Below are 23,521 nucleotides of genomic sequence, written 5' to 3'. Positions count from 1 at the left end.
CCCGCCTGAGGCAAAAAAACTCTTTTCCCTCCAGCTACCCTCTCCCAGATCTCTCCAAGAGGTTCCACAGCCACCCACTGGTTGGCACCATTGAATATTTGCATACTCGGCTCGTAGGCTGGGATTTTCTGAGAAGCCGAAGGGCGTCTGTCGCAGTTACTCTCCTTCGTTAGATTCGTTCATTTATAGTTTACCTTGCTCGCTGAGACTCAAGGCGGATTACATACTGTGAAATTAGTAAGTATCAAGGGCAATGCTATAGGGTATGTAAATGCAAATTTGCAAAGATATAGCATCAGCCAAAATCCCAATACGGAACTGAAGAAATGCTGAAACAGAGCCTGAGCAGTTCTAGGACTGACATTAGACAACATAGAACTACCCAGTAGGATCATACTTAAAGCAACAGGCAGTACATAGTAGCAGATAGTATTGAAGTCTGCAGTCCCTATCTCTTTAGTGAAGCATCTCTTTGCGACCACCTCCTTACAGTACAGCTCGCTTGTCTCTTGAAAGGTTCAGCTTTGCATCGTTTGTGGAAAGCCAGGAGAGCGGAGGCTTTCCTGGCCTTTTCCGGCAGGCTGTTCCGTAGGGTGGGGGCCACCACAGAGAGTGCATGTGTACGGGCAGCTGTTGATTTTGCCCAGCTGCAGGGTGGTATCTGCAGAATGCCCTGTTCAGATGAGTGAAGCTGCTGTGGAGGAGCTTAGGGAGAGAGGTGGTCCTGGGTTGGTCTCGGGGAGCAAGGTAGACTATAAATGCTGGACCAAGGTTGTGAAGAGCTTTGTATGTGATAGCCAGTACCTTGAATTGAGCCTGGTAACTGATAGGTCACCAATGGATTGACTGCAGAATGGGAGTAATAGTCATTTTCCTGCTGGCTCCCAATACTAACCAAGCGTTCTGCACCAACTGGAGTCTCCTAGTTGACTTAGATGGGAGACCAGTGTATAGTGCATTACAATCAAGTCTTGCTGTTACCATAGCCTGGATCCACGTGGCCAGATGGTCTGTGTTGAGGTAGGAGGCCATCTTCCAGGCTCGAGTGAGGATACGGCCTTTGCCATCATGGGTTTAGGGGGGTGTAGTTCACAGATTGCAACAAGCCTGGACCCTGATTCTTCAAGAGGGAAGATCCAGACAATTAGAGGAGGAGGAGGAGGATTAGGTCCTGGAACCAACCCAGATGCAGAGAGAGAAAATTGCCTGAAATTTTGACGCCAGAGGAAAAATCAAGCCTTTTTTTCTGGGAAATTTTCTTTTAGGGAAAATTGAAATATATTCAATTCTTACTTTCCTATCAAATCTGACTTTCGTTTATAACAGCACATAAAATTTCACTATTTGGCATATTTATGGAATTTAAAAGTACAAATACTTCCGTTTTCTATAAGAAAAATTGCAAGTATAACTTGACTTGAGAAAGTCCTCAGACTTTTTCATGCTTAACATTTGGAATGAGCTAACTGCTTTGTAAGAGAAGGTTTTTTTTACCTGAAAAGAGAAAATATTTTGTAGGAGGGTTTTTTCAGTATTGCTCAAAATTTCTTGATCAAACTTGTTCATGTCGTATAATTAGAATGCAAAAAACCTTGCCTCAGAAGCATTCTACTCTTTCTAAAAGAGAAAATACCTTACTGGAGGTTTTTTCCATTGTTCCTCCCCATTTTCCAGTTTTTCAGAAAAACAGTTGGTCTCTCCCTCCCCCCCCCCCTCCCGGCACTCACCTCTCTAGCCAGGAGAAAGCGCCTGATGTTGTGTGACAGGCCCGAGGTCACTCAGCACGCTTCCGTGGCAGAGTGGGGATTGGAACGTGGGCCTTCTGGATCCTCATCTGATACTCTGACCACTACACCACCTTGACTCTTCTCTCGAGGGCCATGGTGGGTGGCTTCTCTATTGCAGCACCTCCTGTAGGGAGGGAGTCCATTCCCTACCCCAGCTCTCGTTCACCTGCTGCCTAATTTCCTAGTCTTTTCATGCTGGAGCAAAGGTGTTTTATTCACTCAGGCAAGTGAGTTTATAGTTGGTTGGTTTCATAGTTTTATGGATTTTTATAGCCCCCTCTTCACTGAGACTCAAAGCCGATTAGAGATAGAGAGAAAAATTAATTGTACAACACAAGACAAGCAGAAGTGTGGCTGCTAGTGCAGCTAGCAATATTAAGAGCTGAATATATTTCCAATAAAAAATCAGATAAAAAATTTAGCTGGATAACATGGCTTTATTATTAGGCAGTTTTGTTGTTTTTGTGCTGTGTATTAATAATTAGTTTTATTCACTGGCTAAGCTTTACTGTATTTTGTGATTTTTATGGCCAATGAACTTCTTCAAGCAGTCTTTCCCCCCCTGGAGAATTGGAATGAAAATACTGTAAAGATGTGGTTCCTTTGGCTCCAGACAGCATCCCAGCCCTGCCAGTGGGACAGGGATGAGGCCAGAAGAGAAACGTCAGATTTCTTGTACGTTTGTCATGGCAGGAAATGGGCTTTTATTGGAATCTTGAGAAGGGGAGCCGGTCTTGGGAGACAGCAGGGATCTCGCAAATCCCGGGGGATCTGCCATGCTTTGTCTCAGGCTGCTGGAGACCCTCGCTTGCCTGCTGAAATGGCATTAGGAAACTTTAGGCATTGTTTGTCTATCATTTAAAAATCTGCTCACGCACTCATTATAACTGACGGTTAAGTGCAAACGTGTTCAGAGAAAATGGATGATGTGACATTTTATGAGAAGCAGCCTCCTCCATATTTTCTGCTTCCCCAAGACTAACTGCTGAGAGCACTGCTAGTCGAGCTGTGTATGGTCTGTTAGGACAGTCCTTGTGGGCACTGAGGTCGCAGAGCAGGTTACCGGAGACGTCCCTGTTCCGGAGGGCTGGGTTTGGGAAGAAACTTTGCCTCGTGAGTGCAACACGTGGGGCAAGTAATCCAAAACTTCCCAACAGAACTTTCCAGCGTGTAGCCTGTTGCATTCGGGGGCCGTCTCAGGTTCCTAAAAGTGGCATTTATTAATTGCACGTGGTAGCCCCTTGCTGTGTTTACCTCCTGTTCGTTCCCCTGTCCGAATTTACCCCCGTGATAGTGAATTAACAGGTAGGCAGAATAATGTCTAAAGTTTCCAGATCTCTGTTTCAAACTAGTAGCACGTTTTGCCCACCCCTTTCTGGTGAAGAGCAGCGCTGCTTCTCATTTCGCCACAGTGCTCTTTGCGGACCTGAGGGATCTGGAAACTCCCAAGACTACTAATTCTTTTTTCTTTAAGTAGCACATTTCTGGCCCTTAGGGCTGTAGAGAAAAATTAGATGTGCAGTGCAGTCCTTTGTAGGGTTACTCCAGTCTGTCTATGTTCATTCATTTAAATATTTATATCCCACTCCTCCGCCCCCCCCCCCCCGACCCTGGTTGGGAGTCAAAGTGGCTTACATCTTTCTACCCTCCGCCGTTTCATTGCATGCATACAAGGACAGTCCTGTGAGGCAGGTGGCTCTGAGAGTTGAGTGGCTGGTCCGAGGTCGCCCAGTAAATGTCCATCGTGGGGATTCACACCTGGGTCTCTCAGATCCTAATTCAACACTCTGGCCACTACACTAGATTGGCTTCAAGCCCATTGAAACCAGTGGGCTTAGGCTGGAGTAACTGAGCCTGGGATTCGTTGTCTTTGAGTGACTTGCCAAAGGTGTGCATGCACTCAGCATGGACATGGAGGTCAGGTGGCTTCGCATGATGGAGCAGAGTACTCCCGGAGGTCTTGAGCTGGCTGGTTTCAGCAGTCGAGCGGGAGTGGGGGCTTCTAGCTTTACACACCCCGTCTGAGCCTGCCAGCTGATGGCTTTACTGTTCAAACAGAAACAAACCCTTTCTGAAGAGAACAAGCCTGTTGGGAAGACTAGGCTGGACCCTTAGAGGGCAAACCTAAGCAGAGTTACTCCAGTCTAAGTACATTGATTTTAGTGGGCTTAGATTGGAGTATCTCTGCTTAGGACTGCAGTCCCTTCTTGGTAAGCTGCTTCTGTGTGACGGGAGTATTCAGAAGATTATTTGCAAGTGGAGTGGTCAGTGATGGGCCGTGTATCATGGTGGTTTTTTTTTAACATGATCAGTCCTTGCTCCATTAAAACATGGGTGTCAAAGGAGGTTCAGCAAGTTAAATGGTAATTGAATGTGAAATGTGAGGCCTTGGGGTTTGTGTATCACAGGGCAGTTCACACATCACACAGCAGTTTATGCTTGCTTAGGGAATCCTGTGCCTGCCTCAAACCATAGTTCCCCCTGGACTCAGTTCTGCTGTTGGCAGCAGTCCCATAAATCGTTCTGTTCTTGCTGGGTGGATAACCCAACTATGCAAGGCCTCGATATTCAAACCTAAAAGTTGTGTTAATTTTGATCAGGAAGCAAAAAGTAGCGGAGACCTTTTCATGCCCATCTTTGCGTTGCTGGGCTCTTTTTTGCACGACCGCCAGACCTGGCTTTTGGCAAGTGGCGGTTTGCAGGTCAGAGGCCAGCCTGGGTAACCAGCGTTCCCTCCTTGCTGTAGCCCAAGCAGCCCCCCTTTCCCTTGACAGCTTTTAACCTTGACAAAAGACACGCAGATTTATTGTAGCGAAAGATTTGGTTGGCCCACTTTATCAGGGACACGAGTTGCAATCTTACCACACAGATAGAAACTATTAAAATGTTCTTCCTTATTGAAGGGCTCTGGTGATACTGGCTGTGTTGAGGACAAGAAGGTGAATGAGCCCCTGATGGTGTGGTGGCCTTTGTTCTACGTGAGCAGCCCCCACATATTTTACGAGGCCACGGTTGTCCATCTACTGTAATCCATTCATGCACAATGTGCCACAAGCATGAAGCAAGAACTAGGGATATGTGTAAGGCCAATTACTTAGTTACCCCAAGGTAACGACTAGGTAGCCCGATGTGCCCTGAATTCCATCCATGCCTGTAATTACCATTTGGACAGAGCTGGCCTCGGGGGCTTTGCAAGGTTTGGCCTGTTAGGTGGTCCATTGGTGCTGGTGAGTAAGTGTTTTAGATGAGCAGAATGCCCCTAAGCAAGGGGTAGGGGTGCCACCCAAGAACTACAAGAAAGAACGCTCATTGTCCAGGATAGTCACGGTAGGTTGAGGAATTTAATATTTGTCAGTAGGTCTAAAGTGCCCTCGCAAACAGTCAAAACCAATGAGCGTGGAAGAATGTAACTCCGCTTAGGGTGCCACTGTTAGTTGTGTTTAAAGGTTTAAACAATCACAACGTATTTGTGGTGTGCTACAGTTGTTCAATTGCTTATGTAAGTAGAATGTTATCACCAATTTAATACATTCTTGTATACCTCTTGATTTTTGAATATACATGTCACAGCTTTCAGTTCCATAATTACTTACATGTTTGTGTGTGTATATCTGCAGAAATAACTTCATGCATTTTTGAAGTGGGTGTTAGTCTATGAAAGCTTACGCTTCAATAAATGTACTTAAGGTATAACACTAACATGGCTTCCCTACAGGAATTGGTAAGCTTTGTAAAAGACTCAGCGCCAGACCATAGTTAAGAAGACTGACAGGGGGGGGGTGTTTAGGGGAATCCCTGCTGAAGAGGGCAGCAGGAAGGGCCTGTCCACACCTAACTCTGGAACCTGCAGGCCGTGTGGTTGGCGGAGAGCTGGCACGGAGCATTGCTTATCATTCCCGGTCTGCTGCCCCCGTTCCCTTTTTACCTCTCTGATATAGATTATGATCCGCTCTACACGTCAAGAGTCAAGAGGGGTTTTTGGACATACATGTGGACTTGCTTTGATAAAATGGCCTTTTCCAGTGCCCCTAGTATGTGGCCCACCCTTCCTTCTGTCGTTTTATGTGATGTGGGGGAAGCTGTGTTGTGCGCAGAATAGCTGCTGGCCAGGGAAGAGCCCAGTTGGTGTGTAGGTGTCTCTTGTGCTTTCCTGGGTGGACCCATGACTAGATTTCTTTGCATTTTCTGTGTAGCGCCGGAGACATAGTTGATGTTAAACACATCAGCATTGCAAGTAGTTGTGTAAGAAAGTGGCTCGGTATCCTCTTTGGAAACATTTGTAATAGTAGCATAGTGGTTCAAGGAGAGGTGTATTTATCTGAAATGCCTTTGCACAAGCCTAAGTGCTCGGTTCGTGCATGCTCATTGAAACCTGACTTTCCAGCAGACTGGCAAGGGGGGCTGAGTTCCGGATCAAGAACCCCCCCCCTCACTTGCCATCAACTCCAGAGCAGGCCTTGGGCTCACTAGTAGTCACAACGACTTCTGAAGGCCCCAGAATCTTTGTGACTGACGTGTGACGGTCCGCGTGTAATTTTTCCCACAGGTGGGAGTCAGACGACTCAGCACATCTTCCTGAATCTCTCCCTGTTCAAAAGAATTGTCTCTTGATGCAGTGAATGGGCTGTTCATCACGGCACCTGAGATGGGTGCAGTCAGTGCTGTTAGCACCAGTTCCGAATTTAAAATCTTTGCGTTCCGGCTATGAAGACTTAAGCCTCTGTACTGATAAAGGAAAATTCTTAAATATTGCATGCAGTAGAGCAAAATTTAAGCAGCCTGTTTTTCAACTCAATAGTTGTGTAACCTTTTTAGACAATATTGACATGCTCCAGTCCCTTGTTAACAGCAACAACAAGAAGCCTGTTAGCCGTGCAGGAGAAAATTTAACTTACTCCCTTCTTTTAAAAAACACACTGGCAGGTGGATTGTCTGAAATTAGAAGTTTGGCTGTGTTTGGCATAAGCCATTTTACTTAAAATATTATCTTTCCCCTCTAGACAAACTTCTCAGTATTTTGTAGCAAATACAGTTATTGCCATCATGAGCCTACAATAATAAACAAAATAATAAAACAAGTAACAACCCCCTCTCCAAAATAATAGTGGCACGGCAGCTATCTGTTTTGAGGTTCCCCCCCCCCGCAAGAACTCAGAGGAAATGATCTCTTTGTGGGGTGCACATTGCATAAGTTCTGCTCTGTTTATCAGGGCATTGGACTGCATGGATTTGTGCTGGAAACTGGCATTTTCAGATGTGAAATCTCTAACTAAAACTAAGTTGTATACCTTTTTAATATCCTCTCAGATGCTATTCAAATTTTCAGCAATTTTTATTCATTAAAATATAAATTCCTCCTCAAATTCTGGATGTCTTTGTCAAATGGTAAGCTGTGCTGTTTATGTTAGTTAAAAAGAAGGCATTTCTGTCATTGCTAATAAGACATAAAAGCATGTTAGCCACACATGCACACACTAACCTTTTAGCAAGATTCTGTGAAATGAAGGAGTGAAGATGCACAGATGCAAATGGTTTCAGCATTCGATCTGATTCATATCACATTTAGTAAATATCTTTTTATTATTAAATTTAGGCACAATGTACTCATAGTTGGCTGTAATAATTTACATACCATTAGCTCACATTTATTCCTTAGCAGCTGTGCTCTGTGGAGAACAGAGTGGGATAAATTGGTTGTGATTTCTTGTAGTTTCATGAGGTTCGCAGGCTGCATGCTTGTGGCCTTTTGTCCATTGAGCGAAGAAGTAATTACTTGATGAAATGAAGTGCGTCGCTGTGAACAATTGACCCCTTGGAGCAATCCAGACTGGTCAGCAGTCTAAATCCGCATTTTAGTGCCATCATGATCGCTTCAAACTTAAGAGTTTCCAGGGTGCAAACAAAAGTGTTATCTTCCTTCAAAACAAGCCGTGTTCCATTCTCTGACTTTATGAAGTATTTAAACTGTATAATGTTGGAAGAGATTGAAAACTCTTCTGGAAAGCCGTCCAGCCTGCTTTTGGACACCAGAACAATCCGAGATTTTATTTTTGTTATGAAATCAGGAGCATTGCAAAAAATCCGAAGGCCCTGTGACCGGTCATGGCTGTCTGTGATTTCTAGAAAGGTGGCCTCTCTGGATGCCAGCTGCTCCTTCTCCCACCTCGACTTCACTGCATCAGCTAATGCTTTAAGCTGAAAGAATTCTGCCTCCCGAGCCAGAAGTTGGTTTTCTTGAAATCCCTCTGGTAGAAGCAGGTCTCCATTCCGGAGGAAGTTCAGAACGTGCCTGAACAGCAGCCCGTCCCTGTCTATGAAATAATGGCCCTCTGCATCAGATGGGCATAGGATTTTTCCACTTACGACTCTTTCCAGCAGCGAGTCCGGATACTTGGCTAGTGTTTGCTTTTGTGTAACGTACAGATACCCGCCAACGTTAAGAGTCACTGGAGACATTTTACAATTATTGCCTTGATCGATGGCTTCGAAGTCGTCGCTTTTTCTGTCACATTCCATTTCACGCCTGATTGTTTTGTGCTCCGTTTGTAAGGCTCCTTTCTTGCCTTGCTCGTCTTGTGCTTTGTATGGAGCTTTCTTCTTAAAAACCCCTTTAGGCAGCTCTGGTAGGGAGGATGGTAGAACTGGAGTGCTCTAAGCCTCGCATGAGCTTGTCGGCTGGCTGGGTTTTGCAGTAGGTGGCGTAGAAGCCGAGAGCCGAGTGTGCGGCGTGATCTTGGGAGCTGCCTGCAAGACACAATTTGCATTTAACTGTGTGAGGGAGGACTGGGTGAGGGTTTGCTTTGAAGGCTCAGGAGCTTAGATGTTTGGGGCTTGCTTTTGTATCATGCTGAAAGAAGGGGTGTATCTGCATCTGCTTGCTTCTGGATATTTAAACCAAAATTTAGATTTAGAACATTAATTTTTGAATGCAGTTTTAGAAAATTGTGAAGTAACTGACATGTCTTGGCAGTCTGGCTTTGTTTCAAGGAATTGCTACCCAGTAATCTTCTAGCAGGCTGTAACAGTTGAGATCCCTGCCACGCCATCCCGAGCAGTCACCCTTCCCAAGCCCATTGACTCCAGGGGACTGAGAAGGGTGCTAGCCGGCTTGCAATTGCGCTTTTAACCATTTTCAAAGCCTTCTGTCCTTTTGTGTAGGACTTTGTGTATTGGCCAAATATTTTTGCAACAGTTTGGTATTTTTTTAAAATCCTGCTAAAAAGCGTTGCTCAAAAACATCACTTTCTATCAAAGGGGTGACATGTTTGCTTTGGTGGCAAAATGAGAAAAACCGAGTAAATTTGTTTCCTCTTATAGGCAATAACCTTGACAGAAGGGGTGAGTTATATTATACTGTCCATTTTGAAGCTATATGTAGAAATTGGCCATATGTTTGTTTTTGTTTTTTGAAATGCTTCTGCTTCCATGTGAAAGAGAGGCAGTCTGTTACGAAGCACCATGGGTCTGTTGTGCAACGCAACAGCACAGCAACACTTCAGCAGGGGAAGGAAAAAACAACAAAAGCTGCATTGTTTCGTCTTGCGGCAGCTGTGTTTTTAAGGCTCAGCTTTTGAAAATGGATTCTCCCTCTACAAATACTTGCAAGGAGGTGCGAGGAAAGGGGAAGCGGTGGTGGTGGTGCAAATACCGGCCTCTCTTTTCTCAGAGAGCAGGCTGAAAGGGCAGCGTCTGCAGCTTGCTCTCCCAACCAGGCCCTTTCAGCCTCTGCTGCTTGCCTCGGTTCAGAGAGCATTTTTCACACATGCAGCTTATTGCCAGCCTTGACATTTCCGCAACTGAGAATCGGGGCAGTGGTTCCATTCTATTTGCTTTGATGCTGAAACTGCCCCCTCCACAGTGCATTGCGTATACTGCTAGGCTGGGAAGGTGGAGGGAGCAGGAGTTCCTCCCACCACTCATCCCTACTGATGTTTGCTCTGCAGCCAGTTAGTTGTACAGTAGCAGTGCTAGTATTTTTACAAGGTGATAGGTTACTTTATCTGTCTTCTTGAAAAATATCAGCCCCAAAGAAATAACATTTTCCTCTGATGTGAACAACATTTCTCCGGGACACAGAGCTGAAGAATGGGGATGGACAGAGAGCTGGCCAGGGAATGAAGAGCCCAGCGGCCTCCTTCCCACTGTTTTCGTGGCTTTTGAATCCCTCCCTGACTGATAGCTGTGCGTTTCCTAAGTTTCTTTGCAACCATGAGGCTGCATCTTTTTAGATTCTCTTGTTTTAGCTGCATCTAAAATAGGAATGATAGATTGAATATTTGAACCAACCATACTCTGCACTCCATTAAAATGTATTTCATTGACACACACAAATACATACCTGTTAGATGGAGCTGGTCCAAGTTTAGTAGTTAACAGAGCAGTTCTGTTCCAGAGTTAGCCTCTCCAGGTGAGGATAGCATTGCTGCTATATCCCTTTTGGGAGTGGAGCAAAGACATATGCCAGGGTAGATTCTCTGCAGCAGCATAACAGGGCCATCGCATTGGTGATGGGATGCCACTGGCAAAAACATCAAGATCACCAATGGTGGCAGAGCTGGTGAATCTCCTCTCTCAAAAGGTGCTTACACTCTACAGTCATGTGAAGATGTACCTACAAAAGAGCTGGTATAAATTAAGCACTCACCTGGAATCAGTGGAAACCCCAAGTGCCGTCTTTTCCTCCCTTCAAGCCCACCGTCATATCGGAGGATAATATTCCAGTCAATGGTGCAGCTCAGATACGTCGTGCCTGTGGGAGGAGCGTATTGGCTCCATCCGAGCGATGCAGCTCATGTAGTGAGGTATATAGCACTGGGGTACTTCATGCTGCCCCTGTGTTTGTAGGAACACGAGAAGTTTGATAATACGGAGTTTGGTGAGGGGGAATATTACACACACTAGTGGTCTGGATAAAAACACACACACACACACACACAGAGGGCTAACCACACATACGGGGTTAGGCTCTTACATTCTTTGGAGGAGTCGTTATTAGCAGCGTGCATTATGAGTAATGAAAATAGTTCTCACTATTTATCTCTGGTGAAATCTACTGACTCATATGAACATACCTCTGTTTAAACGTTTTAGGAGAACAGGGTATCCTGCGGACAGAGGAAGAGTGTTGTCATGTTAATTCTTAAGAAATGGAGGTGGTGTCCAGAATTAGCCAGAACTGTGCAGGTGAAGGTGAGCCTTGGCTCTTTCCTGTACTTTGGGTCTGTGGAGTTCTGACCCAGCATCTCAGCTTGGACCTTGGGACAGTTCTCTACTTGTTGTCAGAAGGGCCGGAGCTGCACTTCTCACTCTCCCAAAGATCTGTCCAAAACCACAAGTCGTATTATTCAGTAGTGGTTGCCACTTGCCCATGACACTTGGATGCAGATTGGTCAGTGAAGCCTCTCAAATGCCACGGCTGTGACTCCATACGCAAGTCACATCTGCTGCCTCCCAGCTCCCCCCAGTGCACGATGTGGCAGGTGCTGTATGTCTGTGTGGGCCACGCCTGAGAGCAGCAGCAGCAGCAGGCTTAGTGCATCTCAGCTTTGGGAAGGCTTTTATTTTGGGTCATCTTGAATTCTGATCATGGCTCTGCCTCGTGGTTTGAGCACACCCCCTGTTGCTGCACGATGAATGGCCACGGTGTGAATGAATGCCTCCACAGAAATACAAGTGTGTGTGTGTGTGTGTGTGTGATCTGGACAGAATCCATTAAAACTGGGCCCCTTGGTACTGGGGCGGGCTGTTCTTGACATGCACTTCAAGCCCATCCAGTTAGATTTCTAAGGGCAATGGATCTGCTGTCAATGTGTATAAATTGTAAACCATGCAGTCAGAGCAAAATTGGTAGTTAGGATAGATTGTGTGTGTAACCTGCACAAGCGCCTGCATTCCTATGACAGCACATTCTCGGACAGTGGAATGCTGCGGAAGAGTAAGACTGTTGGTAACTTTTTTGAATGGGCTACTTGGAAGTTTGACTTTGGGGGTGGCAAAGGGGAGGAGGGTGTCTGCTGACAGAAAAGAAATGGGAAGTCAGGATAACATCTCTCGTATCTCCCTAAGCTGCCCCCAATGACCTTGTGCCACAGTGGCGTGGACGTGCAGCTTCAAGTCCTGAGAATGTCTCCATTTTTTGAGGGCAACGCAGGGGATTAGCTGAGGGTTAGTGGGCACAACACAGCGACATTGGAGGGGGGGGCGCTTTTTGAAATGCTCACGTTGCTTGTGCCATAAGGCTGGCCTGTCTGGGATCTTCCGAACCGCTGGCTCTCCAAGTTGCCAGGCAACCCAATCCTGTTGCATCCCAGAAACTTGGGGGGGGGGGTCATCCTGCTGGCCTCCTCGGGGATGTCTTTCTTTCCACTAAGTGAGGTTAGTGAAAATGCGCCTTCTCTTGAGAGATGCTGGGAGAGCCAGGCAATGCAAGGGGGCAGGTGGGGCAGTCATAACGTACTCGGGCTGAGGGAAGGCTTCCTCTAAACCAGATTCTCTCATCCCACCCATGATAAAAAATTCACTACAAAGGAAGGAAGGAGAAAAATGAATTTTAAAAGCGCCCCCCCCCCCCCAATTCCTTGCTAATTACCTTAAGTGACATGGGAAGATAAGGAATTGGCAAGACTGATTATTATCCCATGCTTTCCTACACAAAATGAATGAAATTGACACTTTTTTATTTGTAAGTATGAATATAAAACACAAGGATATGTTGTTAATAACACGGTTTGTTAGAATTGTTGATTTGGTTTATTCTGTTGTTCATTTAAAACAGTAATAAAAAGCGAACAAGTCTTGGGGCACTTCAGAGATTGGCAGTGCCTTATTTTCAGTAAAATGTTTGTTCCAGTTAATTCTGTCTTTGTTAGTCTTCAGGCTGCTGCACAGTGGGCTCGTTCTTCACAGGGGCCTCTTAGGTTATTAGAGCAACACTGAGGAAAAACTCTGGAACGGGGCGGTCGCGAGTTACTTTCTGCCCCTGAGGCGTGAATTGCCAGAGGCCAGCCCCGAAGGCTCCCCCCTCCCTCCCTCCCCCCCCCCGCAATGTTTGGTTGAGTTCTGCTGCTAACCCGCGTCTCTTTCTCTTGAAGAGAAACTGTCGTTGGAAGGAATTGTGGTCCAGCGTGCAGAATGCCGGCCTGCAGCCAGTGAAAACTACATGAGACTGAAAAGGTGAGCAGGGGGCACCGTTTGTGTCTGTCTGTGGTGTGGTGGTTTGTGCTGAGGAAGCATCTAGACCTGGGCAGTTCGGAGAGGAACGCCACAGAACGTATCACCCTCTGTGGCACAGAAGTGCGTACATCTCACCACATTGTTGAAGGGCAGGACTCGGGTGAGCTCATGGGCTTCAGCTTGCCCATCTGCTCTGGCCCGGTGGGTCTGAGATCCTGAGGGGAGGGGAGGCATCTTGCCATTATTCACTTGTGTGACTCCCTGCCTCTCTTTCAGCCTGCTGACTCCTTGGCAGGCCACACGTCTTCCTGGATTGGGACATAGATCCTTACCTCCGTCCTCATGACAACCTCCCTAACCCAGTCCGCCAGCTCCATGCCTGTTCTCCTTATTGCTGCGTGACTTGATACCACTCCACGTGCACATGTTTGCCCAGTAGTGCCGCCTCACGGCCTTTGGGGGTCGGTGCACTGCCTTTTGCTCTCTGATTCAGGGCAGGTGTGGGTGAGGCATAAGTTACGGTAACAGAAGCCTGTTGCCGACTTCTTTAAGGTGTAGCGTGCTGGAGCATGGAAGGCTGACCTGTGAGGCACAAGACCAGGAGTTGCAGCACTCTTACACCAGAGCAGAGGACATGTGGCACCTATGTTAGAAGTGGTTGCGACCCAGCGTGGCCTCCTCCGAACTGGCAGCTGGCTCTCCAGCGTCCCGGGGAGAGGTCTTTCTTGGCACTGACACCTGGAAGCAGGGACACTGAGTGCTGATTTCCTTCTGGCTCAGCAGAAGTAGGAGGACTGCCATACATTTGATTCTAGGAGGGCTCTAAGACACAACCGAAGCAGGAATCTCGGGGCGAAAGGATCTGTAAGGCTGCCATTGCTAGGTGGCTCCAGAAAATCACGAGGGTCACACAGAAAGCAGTTGGGAAGGCCCTTCCACGGGGCGTTTGAGGGGCAGGTATGTCTGTGCGGCAGCCTTCTGAGCTGTCATCCAATCATCTGTGGGGTCACCACCTTAAAAAATGCAGGTCACAAACCCAAACGCGTTGAGAAACTGAACGTTTGCCAGTGTATGAATGAGAGGATGGTGCTTGTTGGTCCAACGAGGCTGTGCCCCACCCCACCCCCCGCGCCTGTGCCTGAGAGCGAAGACCAAGTCAGAGGCTCCCGGGGGGGGGGAGGGGGCCGTGGTAGGAAGTAAAAGGAGTGCTAGAGTGGGAACGGGAAAGCAGCAGCAGTGCCCAGATCATCCAATAATGCACACCCATGTACATCGGAGGATATAGCAGTCATGAAACTGAGGTGGAAATATAATATAAATGACTAACGTTACCATTTGCTTTAAAGCTTAGACTTCAAATTCTGAAGATAATATGATCAAAATGAAGATGGCTGTCTAGAATTTCAAACAAGCTGGTTATAACAAAATATATATATACTGAAGAAACATGTAGACTTTAACATTTCCCCTTATGACTGCTTGTTCTCATACGTAGATATCATCAGCACCAGATGTCCGAAAATTCTATTTTTGCCGTGTGTGCTTTTGCGCTCGCTCAGCCTCCTCTCGGGCCCCATATTCCTGGGCTGTGCATTTCTGCAGGTCAACGCTATTCACTCCCGTCCAGCCCTCGGTGTTTCAGGGGCACCTGAACTGCTCCGTCACATTCTTCCTCCTGTGTAGGCTTCAGCACGGTGCCTTTCTCCGATGTGGAGACATTTTCATTTATATGCTTCACACGTATAGGGGCACAAATATTTTTTGGCTGAGGAGGTTATTTTTTCAGATATTACTGCAGACCTGGCGCTTCCCCCAAACCTGTAGCAAAATTCCCCTCTCAGTCCCTGGCCCCAGTTGGGTGGAATTTTTCAGCTACACTCTATGGCTTTGTTCAGAATGAAATATGTAGATAGTAGTGATATCAGCATTATCAGCATTAAATAAGAGATCTGCCATACGCCATTAGTTGATGAAGCTTCTGTGCCTCATGAAACTTTACGTGAGACTGTTACAAACTTTTTACCTATAAGCATCACTATTTTTATTACATAGAGAAGTCAACATAGGACTTCTGTATAATAGCACAGTATGTAGGAGACAATCCATGCTAGCATGGCTTCAGTTAACCACATTGGCAAGAAATGTCCTAATGCCCCATGAGCCCTGTTTTACTCCTTATTCCCTGTCTGTATGCAACTAGAGAGTCCAGGATACCTGCTCAGGTGATCTGGTGAATTGCACCTGGGCTAGAAGGAAGGTTGGATGGGTAAGAAGATGTGCTTAGACCTCCAGATCCTTGCAATGACCCAGTGGGCAGCGTTCCTCCACACCAAAGCAGTGGATGAGCTCAGCGGAGATCCTTCCACACCAGGATTTATGTGCTCACAGACCTCTGTTTTTGTGTGAACTGTGATGTGTGAGGTGGCCTGTCAGTTTATGGAATTCCAGTTACTCTGGTTTCATCTCCCACTCCTTGCTGCAAGAAATCCAAGGTCCCTTGATTCAAAAGGTTCTTTATTGAAAGATTATATTCAGAGTACAGGTGTCCATAATTAGTCCAAAGGCATGAAAGCTTCTGGCTGACAGGGAAGCTTTGTTGAGAATGACGTGTTAGTTTCAAGTTGCAATATATCAAAACCTCCTTCCACTCTCCCCCTCCCCCACAGTAGATGCCTGGGAAGGCGAGGGAAGCTCCTCCAAGGTCGATGTCTAGTCCGGGTAGATAAGGCCTTCTTGGGAACACAGCTGGCTCTCTGTGAACCTGTAGGCAAATAACACTGAAAAACTACAGAGTGAGAAAGCATCAGAAAACAATATGGCGTTACTGTGGATAGCAGGCCTGACATTTCTCCTTTTTGGATTGTATTAAGGGCATTTCTTTCTTCCCTTCCTGGTTTTTGAAGTCCTATACTTTGGGAGAGGGGGTTTCAGCACAATTGTGTGGCAGCATTCTTTGACAAATATTTTCTAATTAAATCCCTAGGGAATATCTGAGTGCTGATTGTAAAGAAAATGGTTGGTTGAAAATGGTACCGGTGTCTCTTTCATTTGTAGAGCTGAAATAAGAACGTAATTGTAAGATCTGTTTGAGTGCTCCCTATACTTTAGTAATTTTTTAAAAGTATCACAGAGAACTGTGGAAAGCCCCCCCCCCTTTCTTTTCTGTTGTCGATTTTGGAAAAGAGTTCTCCATAGGGAATATGCGACTGAGAGGGAAAGAATGGCCCTGACGCAGAGCAGGTGGAAATGGCCTCGCTTGCTTTTCCCAAGCAGTATTCTTACGCTGTGCAGCAGCTTGCGACAGGAGCCGTTTCAGCTGTTGTGTTCAAGACTGTACAAAGGGATTTTTTACGCTCAGTGGGGCTTCCAGCCTGGCCTGTATTTTCCCTGTAGCAGCAGCAGGAGGTGGCATCAGTAAATGTTGGTGTGAGCATGTTGGCAGAAGGTGACAGAAACGGTATTGGGCTGCTCCTCAGAGGCGTGTCTTTAGACAGAGTTTTCTGAGTGGTCAGAGGCAAAACGCCAGATTCCTCCATGGAATCACAGCGGGCGGAGGTCCTGGGCTTGTAGGATTTCTTAAAAGCTAGGGTGTACAACTGCCCCCATCAAAACCAGGAGGCAGATCTCAAGACAGAGGGAAATAAAGGACGTGCCCCAAGGGAGAATGTCGTAATGCTGGGTGACTTCGACTACCCTCACATTGGTTGGACAAATATGTACTCAAGTCATGCCATAGAAGCAAGCTTTCCGGACAGCACAGATTACTGTGCATTGGAGCATTCGGTCGCAGAATCAACTCGAGGTGTAGCATCCCTGGACTTAGCACTGAGTGGGGCTCAAGAGCTGGCACGAGATGTGAATGTTAGGAATGTGCAATCCAGATCTGGGATTCAGGGAAGAAGCTGGATTTTTGCTAATCTGCATAAATCTGGCTTTCCCGAATCAATCAGAGAATCTGGGATGCAGATCCTTGGGTAAGTATGGGCAAATCCAGAAAATGTACTTAAAGAGAGTACATTTCTTGTCTTCCCTCAACCTTTTCCAAACTGAACATTCCCAAGTCCTTCAGTCTTTCGTCGTAGGGCTTTTTCTCCAGGCCCCAATCATCCTAGTTGCTCTCCTCTGTACCCAATCCAATTTGTCCACGTCCTTTTGGAAGTGAGATCTTTATGACACGTTTTAAATGCTTTGGGAACCAATTTTAAGTGAAAGGCAGACTATACCTATAAGAAGAGAGAGACATCCTCTAGCAAGAATGAACATTACTAGTTGTTTTTAGAGGGCATCGATGGAGGAATTAACGTAAAATCAAGTATATTACAGTATGGCTTTTTACACCCTCTGTGATTAGCTGCTTCCAAGGGAGAGATGTTTCCATCTGAACAGAATCAGGCTCTTGTTTCATTGATCCAGATTTTTTTCAAAACATGGCTATGATGCTATTAAATAATACAAAAATATTATTGGATTATACATTAATCTTAACAACTGGATAAAGCACAAACAGGAAACGTCATAATTGGATTTGTGTGAAAGATTGTGTGTGTGTGTGTGTGTGTGTGTGTGTGTGAGAGAGATAGAGAGAGAGAACTGCAGTTCATCACCTTGTACTTAAGCTTTTATGGAACAGCTGTGTAAGCTTCCAGACAACCCCCTGTCACAAGCACACTTGATCACCTTCAGCCCCCTGCAGTGCTGGTCCCTGTCTGCTTCCTCCTTTTATACACAGCAAGATGGCCAGTTTCAAGACGTGGGCTACTGTTAGTGGTAAGTTTGAGATGGGGGGAGAGGGGAGAGGGGAGAGGCTGGTCCCTTGAGGTAGGTGGTGTTGGGTGTTCCTCCCTGACAGGCGGTTGTGAGGGAGGGGGACACTCGGTGCGTGGATTCTTGCCGCTCTGCTCCATTATTGACCTCTGGAGACCTTCCTCTGATCTGCCCACCAGAGCAAAGCCTCCATTTCACCCAGCCCCCAGAGTTGGTAAGTTTTCCATTTGTCAAGTGCTAGCTCCGCCTGGTACAATTGGTACTTTTGTTTTATTTTATTATTTTTGATATTTATAGTCCCTCTTCCTCCTTGAGACAAGGCAGATTACACAGAGTAAGTCAATATGATCGACAGCTGGGACATTCAGTAAACAATACGAAAAGGTGTGCGGAAGCAAAATGGGCAGAAAGCAGAAAACAGAAAGGGAATTGAACCAGTGCCGTAAGAAAGCATTGGTGCATGCTGGTCCTGCTGGATCATGCTGGTTCGGCTTCATGTTTCCCCATTACCTTTAGGCTTTGACTATGCACCCGTGATCAACACCCATTGGCTGATGTAGCAGAGCGCGGGCAGAGCGATCTGCAAACATGGCTATACTGTGTTTGTGAAAAGGCACAGCTAATAAAGCACCAAGCAGATGCGAGGACTGCTGTGTTTGGCAGCCAATGGCTGATGCAGCATAACGGTTGACGGAATAATGGAACGCTGAACAAATGCAGTATGGGCATGGTCAAAGTAGAATATGGTGAACGTGCGGTAGAGGCTGGCAGCCTTCCTGGAGGCATCTAGTTTCTACTATTTTATGCTACTTTATGTGCTCCCCAGGCTCCCGAAGCCGTACTTCTCTGGCTTGGGTCCTTCTGAAGGGGGGCATTTTGCAATACTTGCTCTGTTTCCAAATATGCAGTTCAAAGAAAGCTGGAGGCGAAGAGTCACTCGAACAGGACAGCAAACCTGTTACCTCACATGATACCCCCAGAGTGGGAGAGATCCTGCACTCCCGAGGCTCTTCAGCCAACCCCCAGTTGTGTCTGTCTGGTTCTTTTCCCTCACCTGAGCACTGGGTTCTTGGCCAGAGCCATTTCCTAACAGTTGAGGCCCGTCCACAGTCATCAAGAAATATTGCTGTTCTTTTGACGTTGGTTTTTGCTCCCCTATGTGACTTTTGACCAAGCCTGCGTGACCTGCGCAGTCACTAGATTCTGGTCTCATGGCAAGACTTCCCTGTCACAAAGGTTTAGTCTCCTAGCTAGTTAGAATAGGTTGTCCCTTTTTTTAGGAAAGAGAAGGGACTGTAGTAATCCCCTCTCCAAAGACATACAGGATTAATGTCAACGATTGTTAATTATTCATCCATTTTCCAGTACATATTTCTCCTTTAGATTAAAAAACTGTTCGTGTTTGCAATTTCCATTCAACCCATTATCAGTTAGCAGTGCAAATGAGACCATGGCCATAGTTTCTCAGGTAGGCCTTCTTGCTCATGGCTCCAGCATCCTGGCTGACAGCACCTAATTAGACTTTCGTTAAAGCCTTGATTTCTTTGACAAGTCACACTTAGTGAAGCTCTTAGACCGAATTTTTGATAGACCTCTCTGCCTCAATAGCAGGGATTGGCAAACCTCTGTATGGGTTTATTCCCTCTCCTTTCTTATTGTCCAAAAGGTTAGTTGTTGCTGCTAGTAGTATCAATTAGTGTTAATTGTTACAGTTAGTGCTAGTAGTGTCAGTTCGTGTAAATAGCTTTTTCTCATCTGAGGTACTTAGGAACCTGTGGCAGTGAAGACTGTTTGCGAGTACTGTTGCCAGTGCAGGCCTCTCTCATCTGATGGCAACAACTGGTGCCTGCTGTATTGGGGAGAACAGCACGAGGTGGGCGTTCAGTGGCTATTGCCAGAGGTTGATGAGGCATGCTCACTGCTCCTGGGGAAGGGCCCTCGCGGCCTCTGTAAAAGAGCTGCCCAGGCTGCTGCCTCCTCTCTAGCCCTTCAGCTCCAGCTCCCAGCCCATCAGTCCTCTCCAGGCCCCGTGCTTTTGGTTTGGAAAGGGCAGATTGAAGAGTCGCCAGTTCTTCAGCCCTGACCCTCATCTCTCTTCTACAGAGGTCACATTCATCCTCCAGGAAACATTTATCCTCCCTTGAGAATCCTGTACCCATTCTTCATGACTGAGACGCTTGATCCTGCTGATACTCCTGGCACCATCAGTTCAGGTCTGGTTTTTGTTTTGAATCTTGGTGCCTTTGGCATCACTCCCAGCAGTGGGGTCTTGTCAGAGGCCACTTTTGGTTTCCACTAGTGCCTGACTATCCAACTTATTGTTGGGAGTCTGATTAGCCTCATAACGTTCCACATGGCTGCTATTGATCAATGCCTCCCTTCCTTCTTAGACTCCCAGGTTCCTCAGAACATCTCTACCATATCAGGTAGATCCTCCTCTATCTATAAGCACTCAGTCTTGGGGTGTCATTGTGTATAAACTTCACTCATCTCCTGCGTTGTCCAAACCACCTGGAACCATTCTGATGACTTTGCAACCTTTTCGGTCATTTCCTCAGTTGGTGGTTCATTCACCCCTTATCATTTAGCCTTGTCTCTGAAACATTCAGTTCCAGCACTGACAATGGGATCTTCTGTCAGTCAACCCCCACAGTCTTCCTGCTCTGCTGGACTGTTTCTGGAATTGACACGATCAAAAGCAGAGGGTTCTTCTGGGTTTGAGATGGATGTCTCCAACTAGGCTTCAGACTCCTCACTTTCCAGTGTGGTCTTTGACTTTCAGGGTCTCTCACCAACTTAGGACATTTGTGTGTGCTCTGAACAGCTGCCATGAGTAGCAGCTGCACCCAGTCTTAATGTGTCTCAACATCACCCATCCCAGCAAGCATCCCAGGAGAAGGAGAACCCAGTGCTCAGGGCCATCAGTCCTATCTGCAAATACTTCCAATGCTGTTGAAGTGGACAAATGATGCTTGGTTAAAACCAGCTTTGGCCCTGCCCATTTTGAAGCATGCTCAAACCTGTAAAAGGAACGGCCAAGTGTCCATTCCATCATCTGCCTCCATATTCCGTTGTTGTGGAAGTATCAGTGGGCAAGACTCAGCAGATTTCTCACTTTCCAACTACCAACGAGAGTAAGAAGTTAGATGGAATGGGATGGAGTCTTCATTTTGTTTGCTGCTTCATTGAAGGTCCTAAATTATTCTGCTTATAAACAGATACCATCTGTTTCTGGTTCCGCAAGGAGAAGGTGGCCCTGAGAACAGGCATTGCTTTTCTGTTGAAAGTTTCTGTTATGAGCCCCTTTTTCAGTTAGTTTCATTTTGCCTTTAACCCTTCTGTTACACTCTCTGGGGTAGATTGCTGCCACCAGCAATTATATTTCAAAATAGTTGATTTATATTTCCCCTTTAATAATGTGCCCAAGCACCAGGTTCCTTCATGTGACTTTGTGGCCCTGAGGATAGGAATGGGATATATAGGAATGACAGATACCCTGGGACCAAAAAAACCAAAACAAACTTATTTTCATAAGAAGCATATCGGTTTCACTCTGTTACTTAAGCTTGATGGTTTCAAAGATAGTTCTCGGTTCTTAAAGTTTCCTCACATAGGCTCAGTCACACAGATGTACATAACCTTTCCCTCTTGGGTGCACACACAGTTTGCCTGCTTTAGACAGAATGAATATTCTCTCACAAGCCACACACAGTTCAGGCTTCCACACAGGTTGCCTAAATGAACTAGAATGAGAATCCCTTAGTCTTCCACTAGACATGGGCATGAATCAAAACACGAATCAAGTTTTATAACAAATCAGGCTGATTTGTGGATCACGAAAACATATTTTGTGGGGCCGCATTTTTCATGAAATCCACGACTTTTGGGGCCTATTCATTCGATTCGTGAATGCTTTGTGATGCCAGACAGGCTAGTGCCAATCCATTGATTCCCTAGGCAATATATGCCCGGAATGTCTGCAGACCTTTTGTTGCCGTAGAAACCCCAATCTTAGCCCACATAACCTTGATAGGCAGCTCTCCCTGCCAACCTTAGAGTTCCTGTTCTGTTCTATGAGAGCAACAAGCAGGGGGGAGATGGGCCTTCTGTAGCCATGGGAACACCAATCTCATCTCTCCAAACCATGTTAGGCAGGTCTGTCTGCCAACCAGAGATCTCCTGTTCTGCTCTATGTGAGCGTTTCTTATATAAGGGACATAACTCTGGAGTTTCATGGTTTGTCACATTCCACAAACCATGAACCACAAACTTTCACGAAATGATTCGTTAGGTTTGTGATTTGTCAGATCCCAGGGTCCTACAACGAACGGCCCCCTTCATACCCAGAGATGCCAGACTCGTAGGGAGATGTCAGCAGGCTCTCCTCCAGCCACCTTCCAAGTTTGGTGAAGATTGCAATACGTTGACTGGGAGATCGCCTCCCTTCTGTTCCCCTGGGTTCCACAGGCTCGGGGGGGTGGGGGGTGGCCTCTGTCAAGCTAGGCCCCAGAGCCAGGCAATGCCCTGAGACTGGGGTGGGGTAGGGTGGAGGAAAAAAAGCACCCTCACCCAACAGCCTTCCTAGCAAGGACAAGAGCAGAAAATAAGAAAGTGGCTTTTCAGTCTTTTGAAGTGGCAGCAAATCCAGCACAAAGCTCCCAAGTCCATTCCCTCTCACTCTAAACCCAGCAACAGCTCTTCCCTCTCCCTCTGTCTACTAGAACTGAAAGCAGGAGGCACAGAACGTTTTGTCCCCGTTTCGTGCCCATCTCTAGCTTCCACACAGGTTGCCTAAATGGACTAGAATGAGAATCCCCTCAGGCTTCCACACAGGTTGCCTAAATGGACTAGAATGAGAATCTCCTCAGGCTTCCACACAGGTTGCCTAAATGGACTAGAATGAGAATCTCCTCAGGCTTCCACACAGGTTGCCTGCTTTGCCCAGACTGAGTCTTTTCTCTGCACTCAGTAACTAAAAACTGTAGTTCACTCCGCCCACACTCTCAGTCATCAACCAATCACCTCACTCACTCATCCTTCTCTTCCACTCCATCTGTACCACACTAAGCATTTAAAGACACACACACACTTAAAATCACCATAGTTTCTGTTTTCCATCTCCAACTTCAGGTAGCGAGCGGGCTGTGCATTCCCTGGACCCCCTCCTTGTGTGTGCAGAGCCCCACCAGATGTCTCCCCAGTCTCCTTCTGTGCCGCTTGTGCTGCAACTAAGGGACTGCATGTCTTCCTCCCAGTGCTTCTGCGGCTGGATTTCCCAGGCGATGGGAACTGTGCCTCCGGTTGATGCTTGAGCTGCTCCCCTGCCACATCAGGCTCATCCCACTAGAGCTGTGGTCACGTGTTTGGTCTTCAGCAGAGGGATTCCTCCTTCATTTTTGTAGAGTTGGCTACCTCAGCCAAGCCATCCACATTCCTCAAACGTTCTGCCCTTGACGGCTGAGCTACAGCTGGTGCCTCCTTTGGCAAGCAGCGTTCCACCCCCTCTTCATTTGACTCATCCGTATCTGCCTCCAGGTTTGTCTACTTTGTAGTCTGCATCTATCAGTGTGATGCACAGAGACGGCAAAGAAATAAAAACAGGTTGCTTACCTGTTTATACAGGCTGCCCTTCATCTCTGCAACAGGTACCTTTAACTTGCAGCATAATCTTACATCTATTGGAAGGAACTGGGCATGAAGGTATAAATCCACCTCTCTTGGCATGTATAGACTGAAGCTGCATCTCTTAGCAGGCAGGTTTTAGCACCTAAACACTAGCTCTGGTATCTAGGCTCTTA

At 46.6% G+C, this 23,521-nt stretch overlaps 2 protein-coding genes across 3 annotated transcripts in view; one reads left to right on the top strand and one right to left on the bottom strand.

Annotated features, from left to right (window-relative positions):
- The window catches only part of GTF2F2 (general transcription factor IIF subunit 2), a 98,534-nt gene that overhangs the window by 27,993 nt on the left and 47,020 nt on the right, over positions 1 to 23,521 (top strand). For both annotated transcript variants that reach the window (XM_054973684.1, XM_054973683.1), the window contains one exon: positions 12,878 to 12,959. In XM_054973684.1, the coding sequence (XP_054829659.1) occupies positions 12,878 to 12,959 (82 nt within the window). The remainder of the gene's footprint in view (positions 1 to 12,877; positions 12,960 to 23,521) is intronic.
- KCTD4 (potassium channel tetramerization domain containing 4) lies at positions 7,492 to 10,488 on the bottom strand. Its single transcript, XM_054975123.1, has 2 exons — positions 10,483 to 10,488; positions 7,492 to 8,438 (listed from the first exon to the last, which is right to left on the bottom strand). Exons 1-2 carry the CDS (start codon positions 10,486 to 10,488, stop codon positions 7,557 to 7,559), a joined length of 888 nt encoding a protein of 295 aa, XP_054831098.1. The 3' UTR covers positions 7,492 to 7,556.

This window comes from Eublepharis macularius, chromosome 3 (genome assembly GCF_028583425.1).
Source record: "Eublepharis macularius isolate TG4126 chromosome 3, MPM_Emac_v1.0, whole genome shotgun sequence".
In the NCBI taxonomy this organism is placed as follows: Eukaryota; Metazoa; Chordata; class Lepidosauria; order Squamata; family Eublepharidae; genus Eublepharis; species Eublepharis macularius.
This window is presented reverse-complemented; position numbering and strand designations above follow the sequence as displayed.